The 20587-nt window shown below is 32.5% G+C and overlaps 2 protein-coding genes and 1 long non-coding RNA gene across 6 annotated transcripts in view; all 3 read right to left on the bottom strand.

The window, feature by feature from the left end:
- LOC107371448 (A-type potassium channel modulatory protein KCNIP1) overlaps nucleotides 1-14889 on the bottom strand; it is a 29060-nt gene extending 14171 nt beyond the window's left edge. For 2 of the 4 annotated variants that reach the window (XM_089268852.1, XM_015939529.3), the window contains exon 1: nucleotides 1671-2537. In XM_089268852.1, coding sequence (XP_089124978.1) covers nucleotides 1671-1851 — 181 coding nt within the window. In that variant the 5' untranslated portion in view covers nucleotides 1852-2537. Of the gene's footprint in view, nucleotides 1-1670; nucleotides 2538-10852; nucleotides 10931-11318; nucleotides 11400-13889 lie in introns of those variants that run through there. The other 2 variants (XM_015939528.3, XM_015939527.3) reach the window with 2 other exon arrangements.
- A 1922-nt stretch (nucleotides 14890-16811) lies between these two features.
- Nucleotides 16812-17794, bottom strand: LOC107371805 (uncharacterized). The gene has a single exon (XM_015939967.2). The coding sequence runs from the start codon at nucleotides 17703-17705 to the stop codon at nucleotides 17295-17297; it is 411 nt and encodes a 136-aa protein (XP_015795453.2). The 5' UTR covers nucleotides 17706-17794; the 3' UTR covers nucleotides 16812-17294.
- A 948-nt stretch (nucleotides 17795-18742) lies between these two features.
- On the bottom strand, nucleotides 18743-20540 carry LOC149093250 (uncharacterized). The gene is made up of 3 exons (XR_016199639.1): nucleotides 20390-20540; nucleotides 19492-20272; nucleotides 18743-19411 (listed from the first exon to the last, which is right to left on the bottom strand). It is a non-coding gene; the product is annotated as an uncharacterized LOC149093250 (long non-coding RNA).
- Nucleotides 20541-20587: the final 47 nt, after the last annotated feature.

Below are 20587 nucleotides of genomic sequence, written 5' to 3'. Positions count from 1 at the left end.
AATTGTTACTTTTATTATTCACTTTATTCAATGGCTAATTGTTTTCATTTTGTTATTAATAATTGAACAAAGCAAATATTGCATGATTGTTTCAGGTTAACTTGCTTTCGTTTGTTTATATTGTCATTCAGATGAACTTTACCTTTCCTTTTCACGGTTTGGCCAACCGCAACCTTCTGTTGATGCAAACTTTCAATGTCTTTCATCATGACCATGATTGACTTGGAACAAGCAAAGAAAATGATCTTCATGAATTTGCTTAACCACAAAACCAAATATTTATTCTTGTAAATTTCAAATTTAGTCAATGTTCACCATTCAACTGGTCGCATGGACAGTGGATAAGTTTCAGAACAGTAATTTGCTTTCCATTGAATTTAAAGTTATCCAAGTTTGACTCTCTGTTCAAACTAATCCTTTTGAGGCTGTATAATGAAACTTTTTGCACCGAAATAAAGATTTCTAAATTTAATTTTTGAACAGTCCTTACGATTAAGTTTCAGCCCAAAAATTAATCACACAACAATTGTACACAATTAGAAAAATAAATATTCAATAAAAAGACAACTGGAAACTGATCAAATTGTCGATTTGTTGTTCCGATAGAGAAGGATTTTTAGACATTCGACTTTTTGTCCATTTTTATTCTAGAGCTTTTATCATTTTATATTTCTAAGCAATTTATTGCAATTCGTTGCTTTTTCAAAACAAACAAAGACTTTGCCTTGTACTTTCATGATTCACCTGAGCTATAAGCTAAGGTCTTCAACCAGCTAAGGTGAAGCCAAAAGTAAAAAAACTTTTATAAAATTTACAACAGAACAAACTTCCTCAAATTTCTTGATTTTCATGCACAATTTGCTGCAATTTAATAGAAATAAGTCAAGTTTGTTCTCTGGGCAGCAAAGATCTGGAGAGTGACCTAAGAGTGTTCCCATCTCAGATCAAGTTAGCTAATATGCTAAGGTAGCTAGGCTAGGAAAAAGGGATCGCTGCAGTAGCAAACTAAAAATCATCTTTCAGCCCATTTCTATTCGTTATAAACATTTAATTGAAGCAAATAAAATCCACAAAACTTTACTACACTATTCGATCTTCAGAATTTTCAGTAATTGGATGCGCTCAAAGAACACAAAAAAGCTTACAAAGCAACTCGAGTTTGAAAAGCCAGCAAAGAACATGAAAATTTAGCGAATTTTACAGAAAAAAAATACTTTTGAGCATTTCTTCAATTCCCTCAACAGTTGAAACACTTTATTTGCTGCAAACGTATTGCATTATAGATCAATATCGAGCAACATTGAATGTTTGAACACCAAAGGCTCGACCGAAAAATGATGGACCATAAAATTATCGCTGATTTGAGTGCATTAATATAATAGTTTCATCTCTTGAGCAGTCGAATAAATAAGATGTGTAAAGCAATTTTTCATTTTCCAAAAAAACGAAACATTCGATCAGTCTAACGATCCTTTGGACTGATAAATTGTTTCAATGTCAATGTTAATAGACTGTAAAGTTGCTTTGATGAATTGTATAAAGTGATGCATTTGCTTTACTCCAAGCACAAAAAGAAGGTTAAATGAAAATTTTATTCACTCTTTAATGATCACCTCAATGACAGGTGAAATGAAAACTCGCAATTGATTAAAATTTAATCGCAAACCTACCTTCTTCAAGAGTCTTAATTCCATACCAAGTATTTTTGACAAACTTTAAGAATCGAGAGTAAACTGTTCCTTCAGATTCAGTTGCATCTCTCAATGCCTTCAACTGTTCCCGTTCCAACTGGCGTTTACCTTTACTCTTGACCTTACGACCAGCCGAATGAGATGTTACCATACCATACATGGCGATACAAGTAAATTGTTATCCTTTGCTCAGTTAAAGGTTTCCAAGTGAATGCAATCATAGTAAAAGTGATTACAATTCATGGCTCCTTACGATTCACATTAAGGTTAATCATGATGATAAGTAGAACACGAATTAGAGAAAAGTCTTTGCGCTTCAAACACAATTGAACAATTTTCTCGATCAATACAAATATACAAATGTGAACATTGCAAGTTAGCGAAAGCTTGATATGTTGGCGATTCTTTGCTTTTCTGTCAACTTATTTTGATGGTTGAATTGGATTCAATTGTTGATTAAAGTTGATCAACTCATTTGGATATGAATTGGAATTGCATGCACAACAATTGAACATGAAACTGGTAAAAGATGAATACTTTTGGTGGATTACATTCAGCAACATTTACCGTTTTATTGTACAAATAAAAACAAATTCAAGGCACAAAATAATTTAGATTTGGGAAGAGAAGCAAAAAGATCCACTTTTTGGGTTTTGTGACAATTTTTGGTTTACTTTTTCTTCCCTGTGTTGGTTGTTGCGTGATAATTTAATGTGTTGTGTGATTATGTTGATTGGGCGAGATACTTTTTCCTTTATTATTACAATGTTATTAGTCTGTGTTTGTGTGTTGATGGAAAGAGTTGAACTAAGATGATGTTACTTGAAGGGAGGGCAAGTTGCAAGTAACATCAACCTTGGATTGTTCAGCAATGCTTTCAACAGTCTTTTACGAGAGAGCAAGAACTGAATGAAATAGACAGAAGATAGAGACAGGGACTTGGTTGGGAACAAGGAAAGGATGAAGATGAACAGTGAAAGATGGAATATTGAAAGTAAAGAATGAAAGTAAAGAATGAAAGTAAAATATGATTGGGATGAATAGAGATAAATGATAAATGTGACATTAATGTTGAATTAATCAAAAAGTGCCATTTTTCTGCTTCAAAATTCTTTCAATTGGCATTGGTTTCGATCAACAACTATTATCGAAATGACTTTTTCTTAGCAACTTTAATCCGAGGATTCAGCACTCTCACTGCTATCATCGCAGACGATTTTAGAACAGTGCATAAAACAAAAACAGAAATCGATTCAGAATAAGTTTCATTCTTAGAAAGAATCTTAGATTCTTAGAAAATTTTGATTCTTCATTTCGTTCTACAGACTAATACTCAAAACTTTAATGGCTTTGAATAAAGAATCTGTTTGGAGAGTTGAATGTTTGGAGAGCTTTGGAAATAGTGATTTTCTAAAGATTCTAACGATTCGCTTTAAAGTACAAGTTCAATCGATGAGCTTCGGTTTTGGTTTTTATAGCATTTTGTGATTCACTTGCAAGTGAAGTGAATGTATGTTTTGTTGAAACTTTGCTTTTTTACATCTTTTTGTAAAAGACATTCGAAGTCCTGTGATTGATCATTTTTCATTTTTGGGTGTTTCATCAGCATTGGAAATTAAATTTTGATAATGTTTCCACATCAATCTGTGACACACCTTATAATATCATGCAAAGTCTTTTTTTCACTTCATGCAAAGCATGGAAATTCAATTTTCCAACTTGAAATGCTTCTTTTCTTCTACCATTGCCATTGTTGAACAGTTTTCATCATTTTACATGCTTTTTAAAACCTCAACTTTTGACATAATTGAATTGGGCTGGAAGGATCAGATTATAATTATTTTTTTACTTCACATCAATTGAGTTGTATTAACATAATTGACTTTAATGAGTTACCTCTTTATCTAATTGGGTTATCATTTCAGTTATTCTGGTTGTCTTATGACAACTTCAAAAAATTTGAAGCCAGAATCAGCCTCAAATTAGATTAGTTTACGACGCATCATCAAAGATCAAGCTTTCATGGAAATCACTATTCGAAGTTTGCTTTTCAAGTTATTGAATATTTTAATGAATCTAAGTGAAAATTATAACAATCATAATTTTAATTATTTGCCAGAGTCATTGAAAGAATTTGATATAATCCAAACAAGTTTCATTCAGATTCATCGAGTTTGTCAAGTGATATTATTGCATATTATATCAAGCATGATATATGTTAATATAAATTACTTTGCAAGAATCAACATCAATAGGTCAATCTAAAAATACTATTGCTAGAGATTCCACCTGATAATTGTTTCCAATCGATAATAACAATCCGAAAAAAATACTAATTCAGTTTTCAGTTTTCACAAATCACTTCCCAAGATAACCTGAGCATTGAATGATTTCGTTCTATTCTATCTACCTGAATACTACCAGGCAAATCATTTTGATTGGAAAATTAAAGCACTTTTCGAAAGATGATTTGCATCTTTCAGACTAACACTGAATGCTGAGCTCATGGAAATGTAATTCTTTACATTTTATTTTCTAAGCTTTTAGTTTTTAATTTCATCAGAATAATTGATACATGATCAGTCAAAAGAAAAACTGAGTTCGAAAGCAATTTTTTCATTTCGTTGCTAAAATCTTTAATCATTATACTTGGACACAATTTCAAGTCCAATCCAAAGGTTTTGCTCAAACATTTTCCATTGAAATTTCACGATGAACATGGTAAACGATTCTTTTCTGTTTCGCTCATATTTTTCGAAAGGAAGACTTGGAAAACTCTGAACCTTTTTAGTTTGCAACATTCATTAGAAAGATTGTTGCAATTCTGAGAGAAGCGAAACTTTTTTTGCTCGTAAAGTTTTTCTTGACCCGTGTTAATGGTGTTGGCTCAGTGGGAAAAGGCAGTTGATGTTAGGAGTAAAATTTGTAAACAAACAAGCCTTTGTAACAGACATTAGCCAAGCTAAAAGGGAATCGTTTAAAGGCTAAAATGAAATACAATTGAAGCGTAAAGTTGGTGTAAATGTTTTCCATGTTGATGTTGTTGTCAGCCTTTTTTTGTTGCTCTGCTTCATTGTCATGATTACAATCAACTTGAAACACTGAACTGAAAGCGTATAAAAAAATGAATTAAAAACAGAAGATGAAAAGTAAAGGTTAAACAACAAGATACTTGTTCTTGTACATCTTGCATTATATTCATCATTTCCTTTTCCTTGGTCTCAACATTTTCTTTAAACAATAAATGTTCCTCATCAGAATCCTCACCATTACCATCATTTTTTCACCCTTTTACTTCATCCTTTTTTGTTCCTCTCGAGATTGAGTTGTTAAAAAAGTAAGCAAGAAGAAAAAGTTATTCAACTTTAGGTGTCTAACTTTTCCAAGAACAATCATCATGTTCATTTTTCTGAAAAGTTATCGTTTTACTACTTCAGTCGATTCAGTGTCGAAATTTTCTTTCTTTTCCATTTCATCTGTATCCAGATTTATTCTTGAACAATCGAATAGAGGATAAATTTCAACATTCTTGCCTATTGGAATATTCAGACGATTTGTCTTTCATTCTTTCTTCATTGACTCATGAATTTTTAAAGCTTAAAGAACTTTTTTCAACCGTTTTTTCAGATTCAGTGAGTAGTCAACGAATCGACATATCAGTGTCCAGTGATCTTGAGTTGACTCTATTATCGCATTCAGTTGTCCGATACTTGGTTCATCTTTGCTAAGTTACTGGACTTATTTCATTCGAACTGATACACCAATTAGTTGAGACAATTTAGTTTGTTCGGACAACATGAAAAGCTCATTTGGAATTTAATGATTTGTTCTTTTAAACTTTTAAATGAACTGACCAGCTTGATGGAACTGGAATTAAGGAAAATGAAACAAAATTTTTCAAGATTACATGAGCAGCTTTTATGTCAAGTTGATGGTCGACTTTTAGCTTTAATTACTTTTTCCAATTAGAAATGTTGTTATCTTTGTGCAGAAAAGCTCATGAACTGGGAATTCATGCATACAATGATGAATTAATCAATGAATCTGTTTGAAGATGAACGCATAACTAAATGACTCTAAGAGATTGCATTCATGTTAATCAGAACAAAATTAACATGATAATCAAGTGAGTTGGTAAACAGGGAAAAGCATAAACTTTTTCAAAGTTATACACAAAGATAACAATGAAAAGATATCATGAAATAGATTTGTAGATTATCATGAGTCGGAATCAACTGAAAAGATTGACAATGAGTAGAGACAAAAAGTTTTCGCCAAAAATTTTTAATCTCAACAAAAGTTTAATAGTTAAATCTGATTATCCAATTAAACTGTTATCTTGCAATAGCTTGAAACTGGGAGTTTTCACTCCCAGCACATGGTAATTAGTGACATTTTATTGGATAATTAAGAGAATCAACTTTGAGTTTATTATTTTTCGAGTTGAAAATCAAGTTAAACATGATATCGAATCATACGAATAAATTATCGAATCGCAATTTTTTCTTCTAACGAAATTTTCTCTTTTTTATTTTTCCAATGGTTCATTAGTTTCGAGACTCAAGTTGTAATTTTGATGCTGATTTTAAAGGTTGACTTTAATTTAGCCATTTGACTCGAGTTTACTGAAATCATTATGATGGCCATTAAAGTTTATTACCAGATTATCATAATGAAGCACTCAAGTTCATTCTTGCAGCTTGCCTGGTTATGAGAGGCGAAAAAAACGCTAAATTGCTCTTCTTGTTATGGTGAGTTATTTCATTTCAGGGTAAATCTTTTCATAAAAAACAACAAATTAATAAGATAATTGAGTTATAAAAAGATTTTATCCGAATGAAGACTGAAGATGAAGATTCTTATCAAAGCTGGATGAAATTAACAGTTGATGTGAAAGTTTTTTGTTTTGAGTTGAAAACAAGAAAAGATCAGAGTTGAATTTAAAAACCGAACGAGCTCAAGATGTAATTTTGATTGTGTCTAGTATTAGTAAATAAGTGAAACTGGGAATCATGAGTTCTTGTATTATGCTTCGTATCATTGACTATTCATTTCGTTGAAAGTCCAAGTTACGAAATGATTAGAAATAGTTGGGAATAATAGGAATGGTTGATTGACAGAGCATTCAATGTAATTTGAAGGAATATACTGTAATGATGAGGCGAAGGAAAATGAAAATGATGATTGAAGTGAAATGAAACAAAAAAGTAACATTGCTTGTGTTTATTTCAGTTTCCCTGATGAGTTTTCCTGGCTGATGAGTTTTGTACAAAATGGCCAATGGTTCATCTTTTTTCATCTTATCATCTTCATCATTATCCATGAAAATCCTTCTAATCATCTAACAAGTCTGTAAGATTAGTTTTCAGATGAAATCGTTTTCATCATGAGGCCTTAAGACAAACAGCCTTCAACCTAAACAAGTCACTCTTGCCCATCAAATGTTGCATAAAGTTAGACTCTTTTACGGTCAAATAATATTTTCCTTTTCACTGTTCCACTAATCAATTTCATCATTTCAATCATTTTCACCATCAGATTTTCATCACTTTTATCAACTTCATGTTTGGCCACAAGAGACACCTGTCTTCAACCTAAACGATTCGCTCTTGTCCATCAAACGTTGCATACAGTTAGACTCCTCTCACGGTTTGTAACTTCATTATTTCAAGCATGATCTTCATTTCACTTTTTTCATCACTTCGATCGACTTCAGGATTTGGTCGTAAGAGGCACAATCTTCAACCTAAACAAGTCACTCTTGCCCATCATCTTTTGTATGCAGTGAGCGTCTTTCCACGGTAAATATTTTTCCTTTTGCGTTCGATTGCAAGATTTTCATTTCCATAATCTTCAAAATCTTTTTGTAATGCAATCTTTTTTATCCTCTTCATGGCTGGACCATCATGATTAAATCTTCAGACTAAGGAAAGACACTCTAATCTTGTCAAAAGTAACTCACTTTTGGACTTTTTTCAATAGTTTTCACTAACGATGTTTGTAAGTATCTTCTGTATCGTCTTCATTCTAATCCTTTTTTTCACTTTTCCTGGTCAATCATTGTACCATAAATGTTCAATCAGATAGATATTTTTTTCCTCTCTTTTCATGACCATCTTCTTTTCAGTCTCCTTTCAAGGCCAGATTTACAAACAATTGTGTTATAATAATGTTATAAAATCCAATTGTATCACCATAATCATCATTGTGAGTTATTGTTCAAGGCTTTCATGCCATCAACGGCACAAACTGTAAGCCAAATAATGTTAACGATTTTACTGTTGAACAGATTATTTGAAGCAAAAGTTTTTTCTTCTTCTTTGTCCTAAACAGAAACAAGCTTCAATTGAATGGCAGAAAATCATTATTTTTGCTTGTCTTTTCAACATTGAAACAATTGTTCATTGTCACCATCAGGGAAACATTCATTTTTATTGAAGTTTAGACTGAAATTGATCAATTTGATAACGATGCAATGAAAAGCACAACATTGTGACAAGTTCAGTCATGTTCATTCAAAACATTGTCATTCAGTAAACCACAAAAACGCAATATTGACTGAACTTCAAAAAAGCGCTTTCTGGGCATTCTGATTCCGCTTCAAAATTATTGCACGAGAAATTTTACTATCAACCCAAAGTCAATAAAATAATTTAACAGCTCAAACGATTTATACAATTGAATTGGAAATTAATTTACCTTTAATTGATAGTTAATTTCACTGTTTATTCTAATGAATACGAATTCAAATTATAGTATTTGTGTTAACCGTGTCACTATTTTTCAATGATACATTTGATTCGCATACATAAACATGTAATCAATAAAAATGTTTTATTCAGCATTTCAATCAATTGAACAGATATCTTGGTTGATTCAAGTTTCGCCATCTTGTGGTGAGAAGGAAAAGTTTGGGCCAAAAGTTGAGAAGCGAAATTTTCCCAATAAATCAACGATTTGTTGAACCTTACTCGATTTCATGAACAAGTAATAGCATCAATTTGAAAAGTGAATTAGAACAAATTTCAAGCTATGCTTTAATTTTTCGAAAGTAAAAGTGATCTTGGATAATTTCTGACTTTTCTAATCAGTAGAGCAGCACTTATAATAATTTGAGATCGAGGTGGCAGAAGACAATCAGCGTTTTTCCAGAGAATGGCTTAATGACTGAAAGACTTAGCATTACATTAATAGTTTATTTCATCGCAAGTCAATCTTTTGGAAGGTCAAATCTAAGGGCGCTTTCAAATTGATGCTGCTCATTTTTCGAAGAGTGATAAAATTGATGAAGATTGGAAATACATTAAATTAAAACGAACTTTCAATTCACTTTCGATCAAAAAGTCATCCATTCAATCAATCGTATCGATTTATTTATTCAACTCATCTAGTTCGAGATTTAGTAAAGGCAGCACTGCATCTTTTTCAGTCTGATATCGATACTGGGATAGAGCCTGCAGTGATAAGTAGCTTGCTTTTGTTAAACCAAATAAGAATTAGTTTCCAATATTGAACCAAATTTCAATCTAACCAAGGTTAGATCCCTCAAGATCTGGTCACTGTGTTATTAAATTTGTACAGAGTAATGTCGACTAAAATATTAGAGTGATATCGATTCACTCAGTTCGGACCATAATTGCGATCACTTCCTTCTCATTTCCTCATTAAATGTACTAAATCAACTGTCAACAGTCAACTGCGAATAAAGTTGTCTCTCAAAAGTATGACAAACATTGATCAGCGTTTTGAGCCGCCAAATGAATCATGCAAATTGTGATTTCCGGGTCTGGGACACCATCTTGCCGGGTCTGGGACAAATAAAGTAAAAACAATTTTTAAATCAAAAAATAAGCTTTTTTATTGCTTTTTAGCCAGAATTGATTTTTCTATGAATTATGGCTCTGTTCGAGCTCTCGGGTTCGGGCTTCAGTCCATCGAGTATACCTTTGTAGGAATTCAGCTTGAGGCATTCCGAAATACTTCTCACATTTAATATCAATATATTGCAAAAAGGAATTGATGCCATTTCTTTCTTGAATTGGCTCGTTTTTCTCTTTCTCTAAAATGGCGATTTCAGCCTTTTACCTTCAATTTCTTTATTTAGATTGCCAATCCTGTCGTGTGTTGCGTCCAAAATTTCTGATAATTCTTTAATTTCTTGCACCAATTCTCTCTTTCTGTTTTTGCTTTTTTATACTTTTCTTTTTGAATGGCATATATTTCCTTGCATGTTTTTTCAATTTCTATCTTTTATTTGGCTGTGTTTACGGTTCGCTCGAGCCAATATGGGACCTCAATGTTTTTTGCTTCCAAGAACGAGAATATTCTATTTAAGGTGGCACCCAGAACTAGCGAATCTCTATGTCATAGAGCGGACGAGGCGAGCGAGCGAGGACAGGCGAGGAGGGATGACCGTATTAAAAAGCTTATTCATGAAAAAAGCAATAAAAAGGCTTAATTTTAATATAAAAATTGTTTTTTACTTTATTTGTCCCAGACCCGGCAAGATGGTATCCCAGACCCGGACATCTCAATACTACTAAGAAAGATGTCAGCATCGTGTATTGGTTTAGAAGAGGTAAAAAACTTCGAAGCTTTTACCTTTAGCCTTTTCCTTACACAAGAACAGACTGAATGATTAACTACGAATATCCAAGTTAAAGTTTTATGAGAAAAACTGATTAGAATAGCTTTGGACGTTAATTAGCTTAAGATGCATTTAATCTCTATTTGGTACAATATTAATTGGTAATGTTTGACCATCAATAATGGAAACAAATGAATCAATGATGTATTCATTTCACTGTAATGCAGTTGTTGATGAAATTGTAAATCAACAAAAAATGTTCACTTCATCAATCACGATGAATATGAAAAATGATTGAGTTGCATTATAAATGGAAGAGGAAAAGGGAAACTAAAATGAGTGAAAAAAAAACTCTTTTCTCGAGTTTCCATTTCTCTTTTGACCTTAATCTTGTCAAACTTGTGCAGACTTTCAATCAATTTTGATTATTGAACATTTCATTAATACTCAGCAGGGTGGCTCATTAAAGAATGGAAAATAAGACTAAATAAAGTTTCAAAAGTAAAACCTCAACAAAAGTCTTTTCACTAGCATTGAACATGAAAAGGGAACAAACGATGATAATTGTACTTACCAATTGAATCACAAGAGCCAAGGCTTTCACTTCGTTTCTCAGTTTTAGACTTGATGTATCCTTTTAGTGCAATGCAAGCTTCAAAAAGGCAAATCACAGCATGATTGGTCAGACTTTGAGTAAGCAATTATTGTTGACCAAATAAAGTCTATTGATTGGCCGTATAATGCAATAATGAGCTTTCCACACAAAAAGATGAAATAAAATTCAATAAACTTTGATTGTCAATTGTGACTCTATCAATGAATCATTGTTCATCAACTAAATATGGAGCTGTAAAGAGTAATTTTCATTTGAAAACAAACTGATAATCAATCTATTGCTATAATAGGTAAGGTTGAAAACTTTTCACTTTCAATTAGACTTTTGGGTTTAACTTTTTTTTCAATTTTAAATTCATCTTTTCATTGAAACTGGTCGCTCATTGTTGCTTAATTGAATTGTTGGAAAATCTTTTTTTACTTACTTCGATCAAGCCAGTTTTTCAGGTTTCGAGCATCTTTGATTGCCTGGTTAAACTTTAAATGTTTTGGTGTTAAATCATCAACTGCAAAGACAGAAATAAGTGATCGGATTAGAGCGGATTGGTTAGGTTAGGTTGGTTAATGAAATTTCATTTTAACCCTTTCAATCAACTTGTCAAAACTTTTGTTTTAATGAAACAAACGCACCTTGATTCTGACTTATCGGCAACTCTGTTTCCAAAGTAAACACATTTGAAAGATTTAATGATGAAGACCAAAAGAATAGGAAAAATTGCCTACGTGTGAACTTTTTTCAAGCAAAATTTTCAGATATGCACTGGAATGCTTGAAAAAAGTAACTCTTTTTGTGTTCCATTTGAAAGAATTTTCATTTCTATTATTATTTATATTATTAACTAAATCTCCTAAATCTTTATACACCTTTCTGAAAGCCATAATGACCAGATGCAAACTGAAAAACCGATTTCATGAACCGAGCTATTTGGCTAACTTTTACGTCAGTTTGCAGCTATAGCTCCAGAAGGGTTGATGCTACAGACCTCAGTTTGGTACCATGAGCTTTCACAGATTGAAGAACCATAAGTTCGAACGCTCAAGGGATTTCGTTTTTTGACCTCTAACTGACATTTGACGGTCACTTTCTGATAGTGTGAAAATTTTAAAAGGAGGTGTTTGTTACAACCAACTGAGTTTCACTAAAAATTGATCGCTTTTGCCTCTTTTACCGTTGTACAATGAATTAAGTTTTCATGCAGTTTAGGTTCCATTTGACTAACCACTTGTAATCTGATTCTAGGCAGCTACGATGGGAGCAAAAAAACGTAAAACACCAATCGTTACTGCCTAATTGGGTGTCCAGTTGAGTTCTTTACCGACAGAAGAAGTAGTATTGAAATCCGGAAAATGCCAATAGGTTTTTTATAGTGACATTTGGTACACTATGTACCTTGATTTCACCGTATGCAGCATTTATAAATAGTCTAAATTTGGTGGAAATGTAGTGCTAACAGTGCTAACTTAAGGTCTATCTACAGCCTGGACTAGGGCAGTAGCAACGTGCAACAGGCAGAAAATAAAGAAAATATGTCTATAAAATTTAACTTTAAAAAAGCCCACTTTTTTATTTGACCTCTAACGAACATTTGAAGGTCATTTTCTGATTTTTTGCTTGAAGTTTGATGATTGATTGTGACAAACATCCACTCATTTTAAAAGTTTCGGATTATCAGAAAATGACCTGCAAATGTCAGTTAACGGTCAAAAACTAAATGCCTTGAATGAACTTGAGCATACAAACTTATGGTTCTTCAATCTGGGGAAGCTCATGGCACGAAACTAAGGTCTGTAGCATCAACCCTTCTGGAGCTATATTTGCAAACTGAAGTGAAAGTTAGCTGAATGAATTTTGTATAGACTACTTTGACTGAAACATCACAATCTTTCTCGATTGTGCAATTTGTTATTGTAATCATTCAGAGTGAAAAATTATTCAGAGAAAGACTGATCTCTAAAGTATTTTGCAATTTCCACAGTTTCAGAAGCAATTGGTTCTGTTTTATTTAAAATAGTCAAAGACTTCGAATACAGCAAATTGAAAAAACAAGATTAAAATAGATGGTGCAGAATCCACTAAACCGATATTTTAACGTGGTCCTTTCCAGAAGCCCATCCGCAATGTGGCTAAGAAATTTGTTTGATATTCAGCTGACAATGTATTGAGTGGAAGGACTGTGCGCTTCTGTCTATGACTGTTGTGCCTGAATGACGGTCTCTAGTTGTAAAAACATTGTACACACAGGCGTACTTGTATCTTCAATTTTGCCTTGTTCTGATAGATGTTAGCTCATCTCAACTCTTCATTTATGCATACGATTTTTGCCATGACGATCAAGTCAACTTTGAGCTTTTAAATGACTTGATCCACTACAATTTCGATCTATACATAATTTCCCAATGAAATGAGACGGAAATAATTATCAATTTATTGATCGGTCAAAGTGTCAAATGGTTGATCCATTATGCTTTCCGGTTGTAATCCAATAAAAGTTAATTTACTAATTGAAATTCAACCCTTTTCTTTGCTTGCACTTTTCATCCTCTTTAATCTTCATTTGTTTCTTCATTAAAATGTCATTCAATAAAACATTGATTTGCTATTGACTTTCATTCTGATCCTTTTCACTGCAAAAATTGCATTAACTGAGTAGTTCAATCGAAACAGAAATTTTTTAGAATCTTTTGATAAAATTTTATCAATCAACAATAAACTGATTAAATTGCATTTTACATCAAAAATTCATTAGGAGATTCAGTACAGATGCATTCAAATTCATTTTTTATGCTTTGATAGCTCAGAGTCGACTTCGGGTAACTCACAGATATTTTGATTTTTGAACCAACTATTGCTATCATGAAAAGCTAAAAGCCAATAGCAAATGAAGAACCAGAATAATTTGCTCAATTTTTGCAATAATGCAATCAAGTAAGAAAAGCAAGAAAAGTTTCATTTTTTGTTTGACAAGCTCAACCTTTATTCATCATTTCAAACTTACCTTTTTGGACAAAAATCTCTTTTTTGGGACTTTTCGCCTCGAATGGAAACCTTTTTATCCGAATTGCTGTTGCACTGTCACCTGAATCGATTGATCGACTATCATCATTGTCGCTATCATAATCGTGTTGAGGTTGATGGTGATGTTGACCATTCTTGGTATAAGAGATGCTAAATATTTTGGACATTATATTACATTCAATGGAATGTGAATAAAACTGAAAACAAGGGTAAAGAAGAAGAAGCTGCTGATGATGAGCAGAGTTAAGATTTTGATAAGCAGTTGAGAGGACAAATGTTGTTCCAATGAACCAATTGAGGCACTTTAATTTTTTGGCAAAAGGTCAACGGTGTAAGTATGAAAATGAACAGATGAATGAATGACAACTGAAAGAGCAGGAAGAAGAAGAATGAAGAAGAAGAAGAAGAAGAAAGTTGTTTATTGTTTTTATTCAAATGAAAATATACTAATCAATGGTTGCAAGTATGACCTTATAATACAACTTTTATTACAATGCAGGACGGAATTAATCAGATGACATGATAAAACATGAGAAAAGAAGAAGAAGAAAAAGAAACAAAAACTTGATCAGAGAGTGATGATGATGATGATGAGGTTAGAGAATGGGAAAAAAGGGTGAAAAAAGAAGGCAAAAAAAGAGAGGGAAAGATGAAATGGAACATGAACAGAATTTCATGAGTATTCGCAGAATCTCTTTCTCTCTCAATCTCTTCATAAGTTGAACTAGTGAGTTTGAAAAGGAAAGAGGGAAACAGAGAGAAACATTGAAACAGATGAGAAAAAGATTGATTGAAAGAGAAGCAAAAGAGATGAAAAGTGCTAGGCAGACTCTTTGGTCTTCTTTGGTTCCTCTATGGGAATCGTCAGAATTGAGAATAACTTGAAACTCTGTTTTTTCGCTTCTCCCTGCTTCACTAAAATTCCTTCCACTCTTCATTTTGCTCATCATTCTGCTTTTCTCTCATCGAATCTCTTTGCTTCTTCTCACTGAACAGCTTACTGAACTTTGCTACTTGCTACGAGACTTAACCTCCAAAAGTTGATTCTTATTAGCTGATGATGATGGTAAAGATGCGAAGTCATCTAATGAAACGAAGGATATTTGGAATAAAAAAGTTTCAACATTTTTTCTTCTTCTCTTTTCTTCCTTTTCTTTCAACATTAAGATGCTTACATGGCCTTTATCATCATCTTTGCCATTCAACATTTTCCGTTCTCTTTTCCTGTTCTTCTGAAGTCACAAATCAATTGCAATTCAAGATTCACCAAAAGATGGTGATGATGGCCAAAAAATGTATTCAATTTGCTTCTTCCCTTCAACACTATCGATTCTCGTTTCATCTTTTGTTTTTTTTCCTCTCGCCGAGTTTTTCTTTAAATATTTTTCCATTTCCATGAATGAATCTTCATTTACGCCTTTCAACTTGCATTGAACAATTTTGTTCACCATTTATCACGACTTTAAGCTTAGAGTTGAGAAATTTTTCTGGTTAAAAAGGAAACAAAAATTTGGGTTAAAACGAGACATTTTTTTCCTCTTGTTTTGCATTTTTGTTTCTCTTTGCCTTTTGTCATTCTTTTTCTGGTTTAAACAGGGAAAATTATTTTTAATGTTGAGGTATGAGAATCGATTGAATCACTGAATAATAGAAAGAGTTGCTTTGGATGGGAAAACAGGGAGATAATGAAGAGTCCAGTAAATGTTTCACCATAAGTCATGGTTGGTTTAACTGAAACTTGAAGCTTCAAGGGAACGCAAAAAATGTAATATAAAGAGCCAAATGTAATACTCCATTTAATTTGATCTGCAATAGTAATGGTGGTTGGAAAGTTCAAGCCATGAATAACTCAAAGTGATTAAAAGTCAAACAACGATTGAACCAACAAATTAATGGTCAACCAATTATCCACAAAATGGACAAATCTTTTTACCTCAAAGCGTGAAAGGTGAAAATGTTGACAAAATGAAAAATCTTTTAACCAAAAGTTCCAAATTTAGACCAATTGACATCACTCATCTTGTCCATTGCAACTGAATTGATCATTAGACTTAAAAGATTTTAAAGTCGAAAAGTTAATCTTAGAGAAATGGAAATGAATTTATCGAAAAAAACCAAACTTTGTTTTTTCGTAAATTCAACTTCGATCATTTTTGGGTTGAAAATTTTTCTGCAAAAGTTGATTTTGATTTTTTCCTGAGATTAAAGATCGAAATTCGATTTTAAGATTTGAATAAAGTCCAAATTGCTGAGGTTGAATGAAGTGAAAGGCTATTTGGAAGAAGATTAATGAAAGTTTCTTTGCTTGTTTTTGCTTGTTTTTGCTCATTTCCATGAAGTTCAGTTGAAATGAAGAGAAAATTTATATCGATTGTAGACAAACAATTGAACAATTTTTCCTGCAAATTGAATGAATTGAGCAATTTGGCGAACATTTTTTGTTCTTTTCTTTTGTAAACTCGAAAAATTCAATGGCATGGAAATGATGAATTTGAATGACTTTGAAACTGTTATCAGGTGATTTGAAGGCAACAAGATTATCTTACATCTAAATAACCTTTTTGATCGCATTTTGATATAATTTGTCAAATGTTTAATATTCTGTGAGGAATTAATTGTTCGTAATGCATTTTCATAGTTTATCATGAAAGTCATGCAAAATATCATTATTCAGTTGTTATTATATTCAGCGTTAAGAGTTGTTTAGTCAACTATATTCACCATTAGAAGTTGATTAAAAATGAATGAATAAAATCAATTGAAAGGCAGTTTATCTTTCAACTGATTCTCGTTTTTCAGACAATTTTTCATTAAATTGATTTTTTCTCATTTCTCTCTTTAATTTAAAGTTGAATCATTGATTTACTCATTTAGTTATGACCGAGAAATAAATTTTCAATTGTTTTCTTGTTTTCAAAAAATAACGGAATAATTAATTCACTTTTATTTGCTTTTGGTGAGTTTTTGGTATCATTAAATGACAATATATTAATTGCTCACTTTGATTTTACAGAGTTTACAGTTGGTAACAATTGAAGTTGATATTTTACCACAAAACCAAAAATGTAATTTGGCAAGCAAGTGTTGAGCAGATTGGAGTGGTGAAGAAGAGTGATATTGACATTCAAATGAAGAACTTTTTTTTGGTGAATATTTTTTCGGTGAAGTGATTCGATTTGACTCATTGGACCAACGAGTGTTTACTAGCGATAATCAACTGAAACTGGAATCACAGTGGGAAAGGAGAAGGGAAAGAGTTGGATGTTGGGTTGGGATTGGGTTTGGATAAGGAAAAGGGTAAAAGGTATTGAATTCCGATTTGCATGTTTGTAAGGCAGTGATTGTAACAGAAGATGAAACAATTTAACAATGAAGAGTATCACATTTAGTGGTAGATTTGGGGAGCGAAAGCTGGTGCAGCAAGGACTGGAGCAGCAACTTTGTGGACGACTGGGGCAGCGAAGGCTGGAGCAGCGTATGGGTATGGAGCGTAAGCTGGAGCAGCAACTTTGTGGACAACTGGAGCTGCGAAGGCTGGGGCTGCATAGGCTGGAGCAGCAACGATTGGAGCGGCTACTTTGGCAACAACTGGAGCTGCGACTGGTGCAACATGTGAGACTGAAGAGCTGTAAGAAGTCACGATGTTGGGTACTTGAACGAGTGGAGCTTTGGCAATGATTGGTGCAGCAGCATAAGCTGGTCCATAGGCGATTGGAGCTGCTGCGTATGCGGGTCCGGCAACGATACCAGCTTGAGCGACGGCAATGAGTGAAGCGACAACTGCGATGATCATCATTTTGGTTTTGTTTTTATTTGATGTTGAAACAACAAAAGAAAATAAGAGTTAGAGTTGATTTAATAGTTGATTAACTGATTGTTCAATCAAAAGTGATATGTTGTTTCATTCAAATTCAACCTCTTATATACGAAGAAAAGATTTACGAAAAAAAATGTTCAAAGTGAGCAATTGATGGGTTTGGACTTATCTTCTCATCATCATCATTGGAGTTTATCTTGTTCATGAGAAGGTTGAACTTGAAAAGCTCAAGCTTTACTTCCAAGGGCTAACCTTTACTTTCACTATCAAATAACAGATAGTCATGATCATCATCATTATCATATTAACCATAATTTTTGTACCGTTAATATTGAAGCTTAATTTTTAACGCCTGTTGAAGGCGGAGGAATGAGTCTATCTTAATTGTTCAGCTGATGATGATGATAAGTGTTTGTGGAGGAAGAAAGGAAAATGAAAGGGTTAATGTTCCAGTAAAGAGAAAGGTTTGCTTTCACTTTTACCTTTATTGGTGAAATGATATTGAAGATAAATGATGAAGATGAAGAGTGAGAAAAGGCCAACATGTAATAACATGTTGTGAACATTGTTAATGTTGACTCTTAATCTGACTTTTAAAGCAACAAAAAAACCTTGATTTTGCTTTTGTATTATTTATATTTTCATTTTGACTGTTCATTCAAATTGATAGTCTCTCTTGGCTGGTGTAACCATGATAGCCTTAAGAGGTTTAGATACTGTTAACCTTATTTAAAAGCTATTCATTTAAGGTTAACACACAATTAGCCATTACATGATTATAAGAGTATTATAACGATTGTAATCATACATGAATTTTGTTGAGAGTAAAATTTTAACAGATCTGACAAGCAGCAAGGATTTAACCTCAATTATAATTCATCTTTTTCTTATGCATTATCAACAGAAATCACAATTTAACATCTTCATCAACTCCTAGTTTTTTAATTACATTGTGTTTGAAGGTGAAAATTACTAATTATCAACAAGGCAAAAGATCAAGATGATATTCAAAACAATTTAAATGCTAATTTATCGATACATAGGTAGCACAAAGGGCTGATTTTAATCAACAAAACCTATTGTATTTTTAGCTTTATGCATTTACTTTCTCACAGCTTGCATCTTACATTAAAATATTTGTAATTGTATTTGCCTTCGTCTTTTAGGTTTGATGATGTCGATTGGAATAATTATCAGCAATTAGTGTTAACATTGGTTTCTGGACTGGCTTTAAGGGTTGAAGATTACCTTGGTTGGTGGCGATTAATCAAATGACTTGTAATCCTGACTTGTAATGTGTCTACATGATTTACAGCTTAACATTAACAGCTTTTTTTACAGCAGCTTTAATTTGGTTTGGAGCAATTAAATTTGGAAATTGTAAAAATACAATTTACATTCAATGAGAATGTTAAATGTGGCCAATTGTTTATAAATTGTTTTCTTTTGTTGGTATTGCTGGATGAAATGCAAATAATAGTTGAATTAAAACTGTTATTCACTAAGGATATTGGATGATTTGTATAATTGCTCCTTCAGATTGTAAATTACAATTTGGTTAATCAATTAGCATTTGAAAACAATTTTCATTTTTAGAGGCTATTCTTGATTTCCATTTGAATAAAGGTAACTTCTCTTATTGATATTTCCAATCATTATCATTATCAGGTGATTAGGTTTGGTAGCTGAAAAAAAAGAAGAATAAAATATCAATTAAATTGCGTCTTAAATTCAAGGTGAATTAAAAAAAGTAAAGCATACTTACAATTTGCTTTTCTTGTTCGATTAAATGTTCTTGTTGTTCTTGCCTCATTTGCATGGTTAACATGATTATTTGCTTATTGCTTTTTCGTTTTCACTTGAAATCAATTATCCTTAATTTACAGGATAAATAAGTAATTAAACAATCATATTAATCATGAAGGTATTGGAAATGTTTCCTCGATCATCGAAGTTTTAAAAATTAACCGTTTCTTTTTCAATTTAAATGTTTGCGATCGTAACAAACTAATGGCTTTCAAAAATCCAAATCGAGGTAAAATTTGTTAAAATTGATTAACAGCTTGAACAGAGCCAATGAAATTGCAATATCCAGTTTAAATTGAAACCAAGTTCATTATAACAAGAAGTGTAGTCATGTAAAGGTGCAAGAAAATGAGCATCACAGAGTTGATTCCATGTTTAACAGCGTTCTCCAAGAATCTTTTCCAAAGGATAGTCCAATAAAATAAAGGACACGACGATTTTATAACGGATAGCCATTTCGGATATCTTAATGCTCTTGGAAATAGCGCACATGGCCAGGTTTCAAAGCCGTCTAGTTTCTGGTACCAGAAATCAGTATAAACAAATTAAGACCATTGAAGTACACCGGTTTCCGAGACCTTGCGACCATATTAGAAAACTCGTTTTTTGTATTTGATAAAAGTTTGGCCTGATCGGGATGATTCTTGCTCCTCTTTCATAAGGTTTGACTTTGATTGGTCGTGAATCCAATAACGAATATGCAGGGTAGTTGCTTTCGGCAGATGGTTTATTCTAATAGCCTGAAAATAGAAAAAAATATTGATAAATGTTAAAGGTAAAGAGTAAGTAATTTACCGCCGAAAATAAACCATTCTCAAAAATCGTACAAACTAAAGATCGTCAAAAATGTAATTTACCTATGAAATGGTTCTCCAGCGAGTTGGTCCATAGCCATTGATGGTTTACAAGATATGTCAGCAGACTCAACTAAATGTGAAAATTTAAAATATTAAACTAAATCAAATTGAATGACAATTAAACCAATCTTAAATCGATGTTTACATTTCTAGATTGATGAAATGCCTCAAGATGGCTCTAGAAATGGTAAAAAATCA

Source organism: Tetranychus urticae, chromosome 3, assembly GCF_039701765.1.
Source record: "Tetranychus urticae isolate SD_2017Ah chromosome 3, NJAU_TeUrti_SD_1.0, whole genome shotgun sequence".
NCBI lineage: Eukaryota > Metazoa > Arthropoda > Arachnida > Trombidiformes > Tetranychidae > Tetranychus > Tetranychus urticae.
This window is presented reverse-complemented; position numbering and strand designations above follow the sequence as displayed.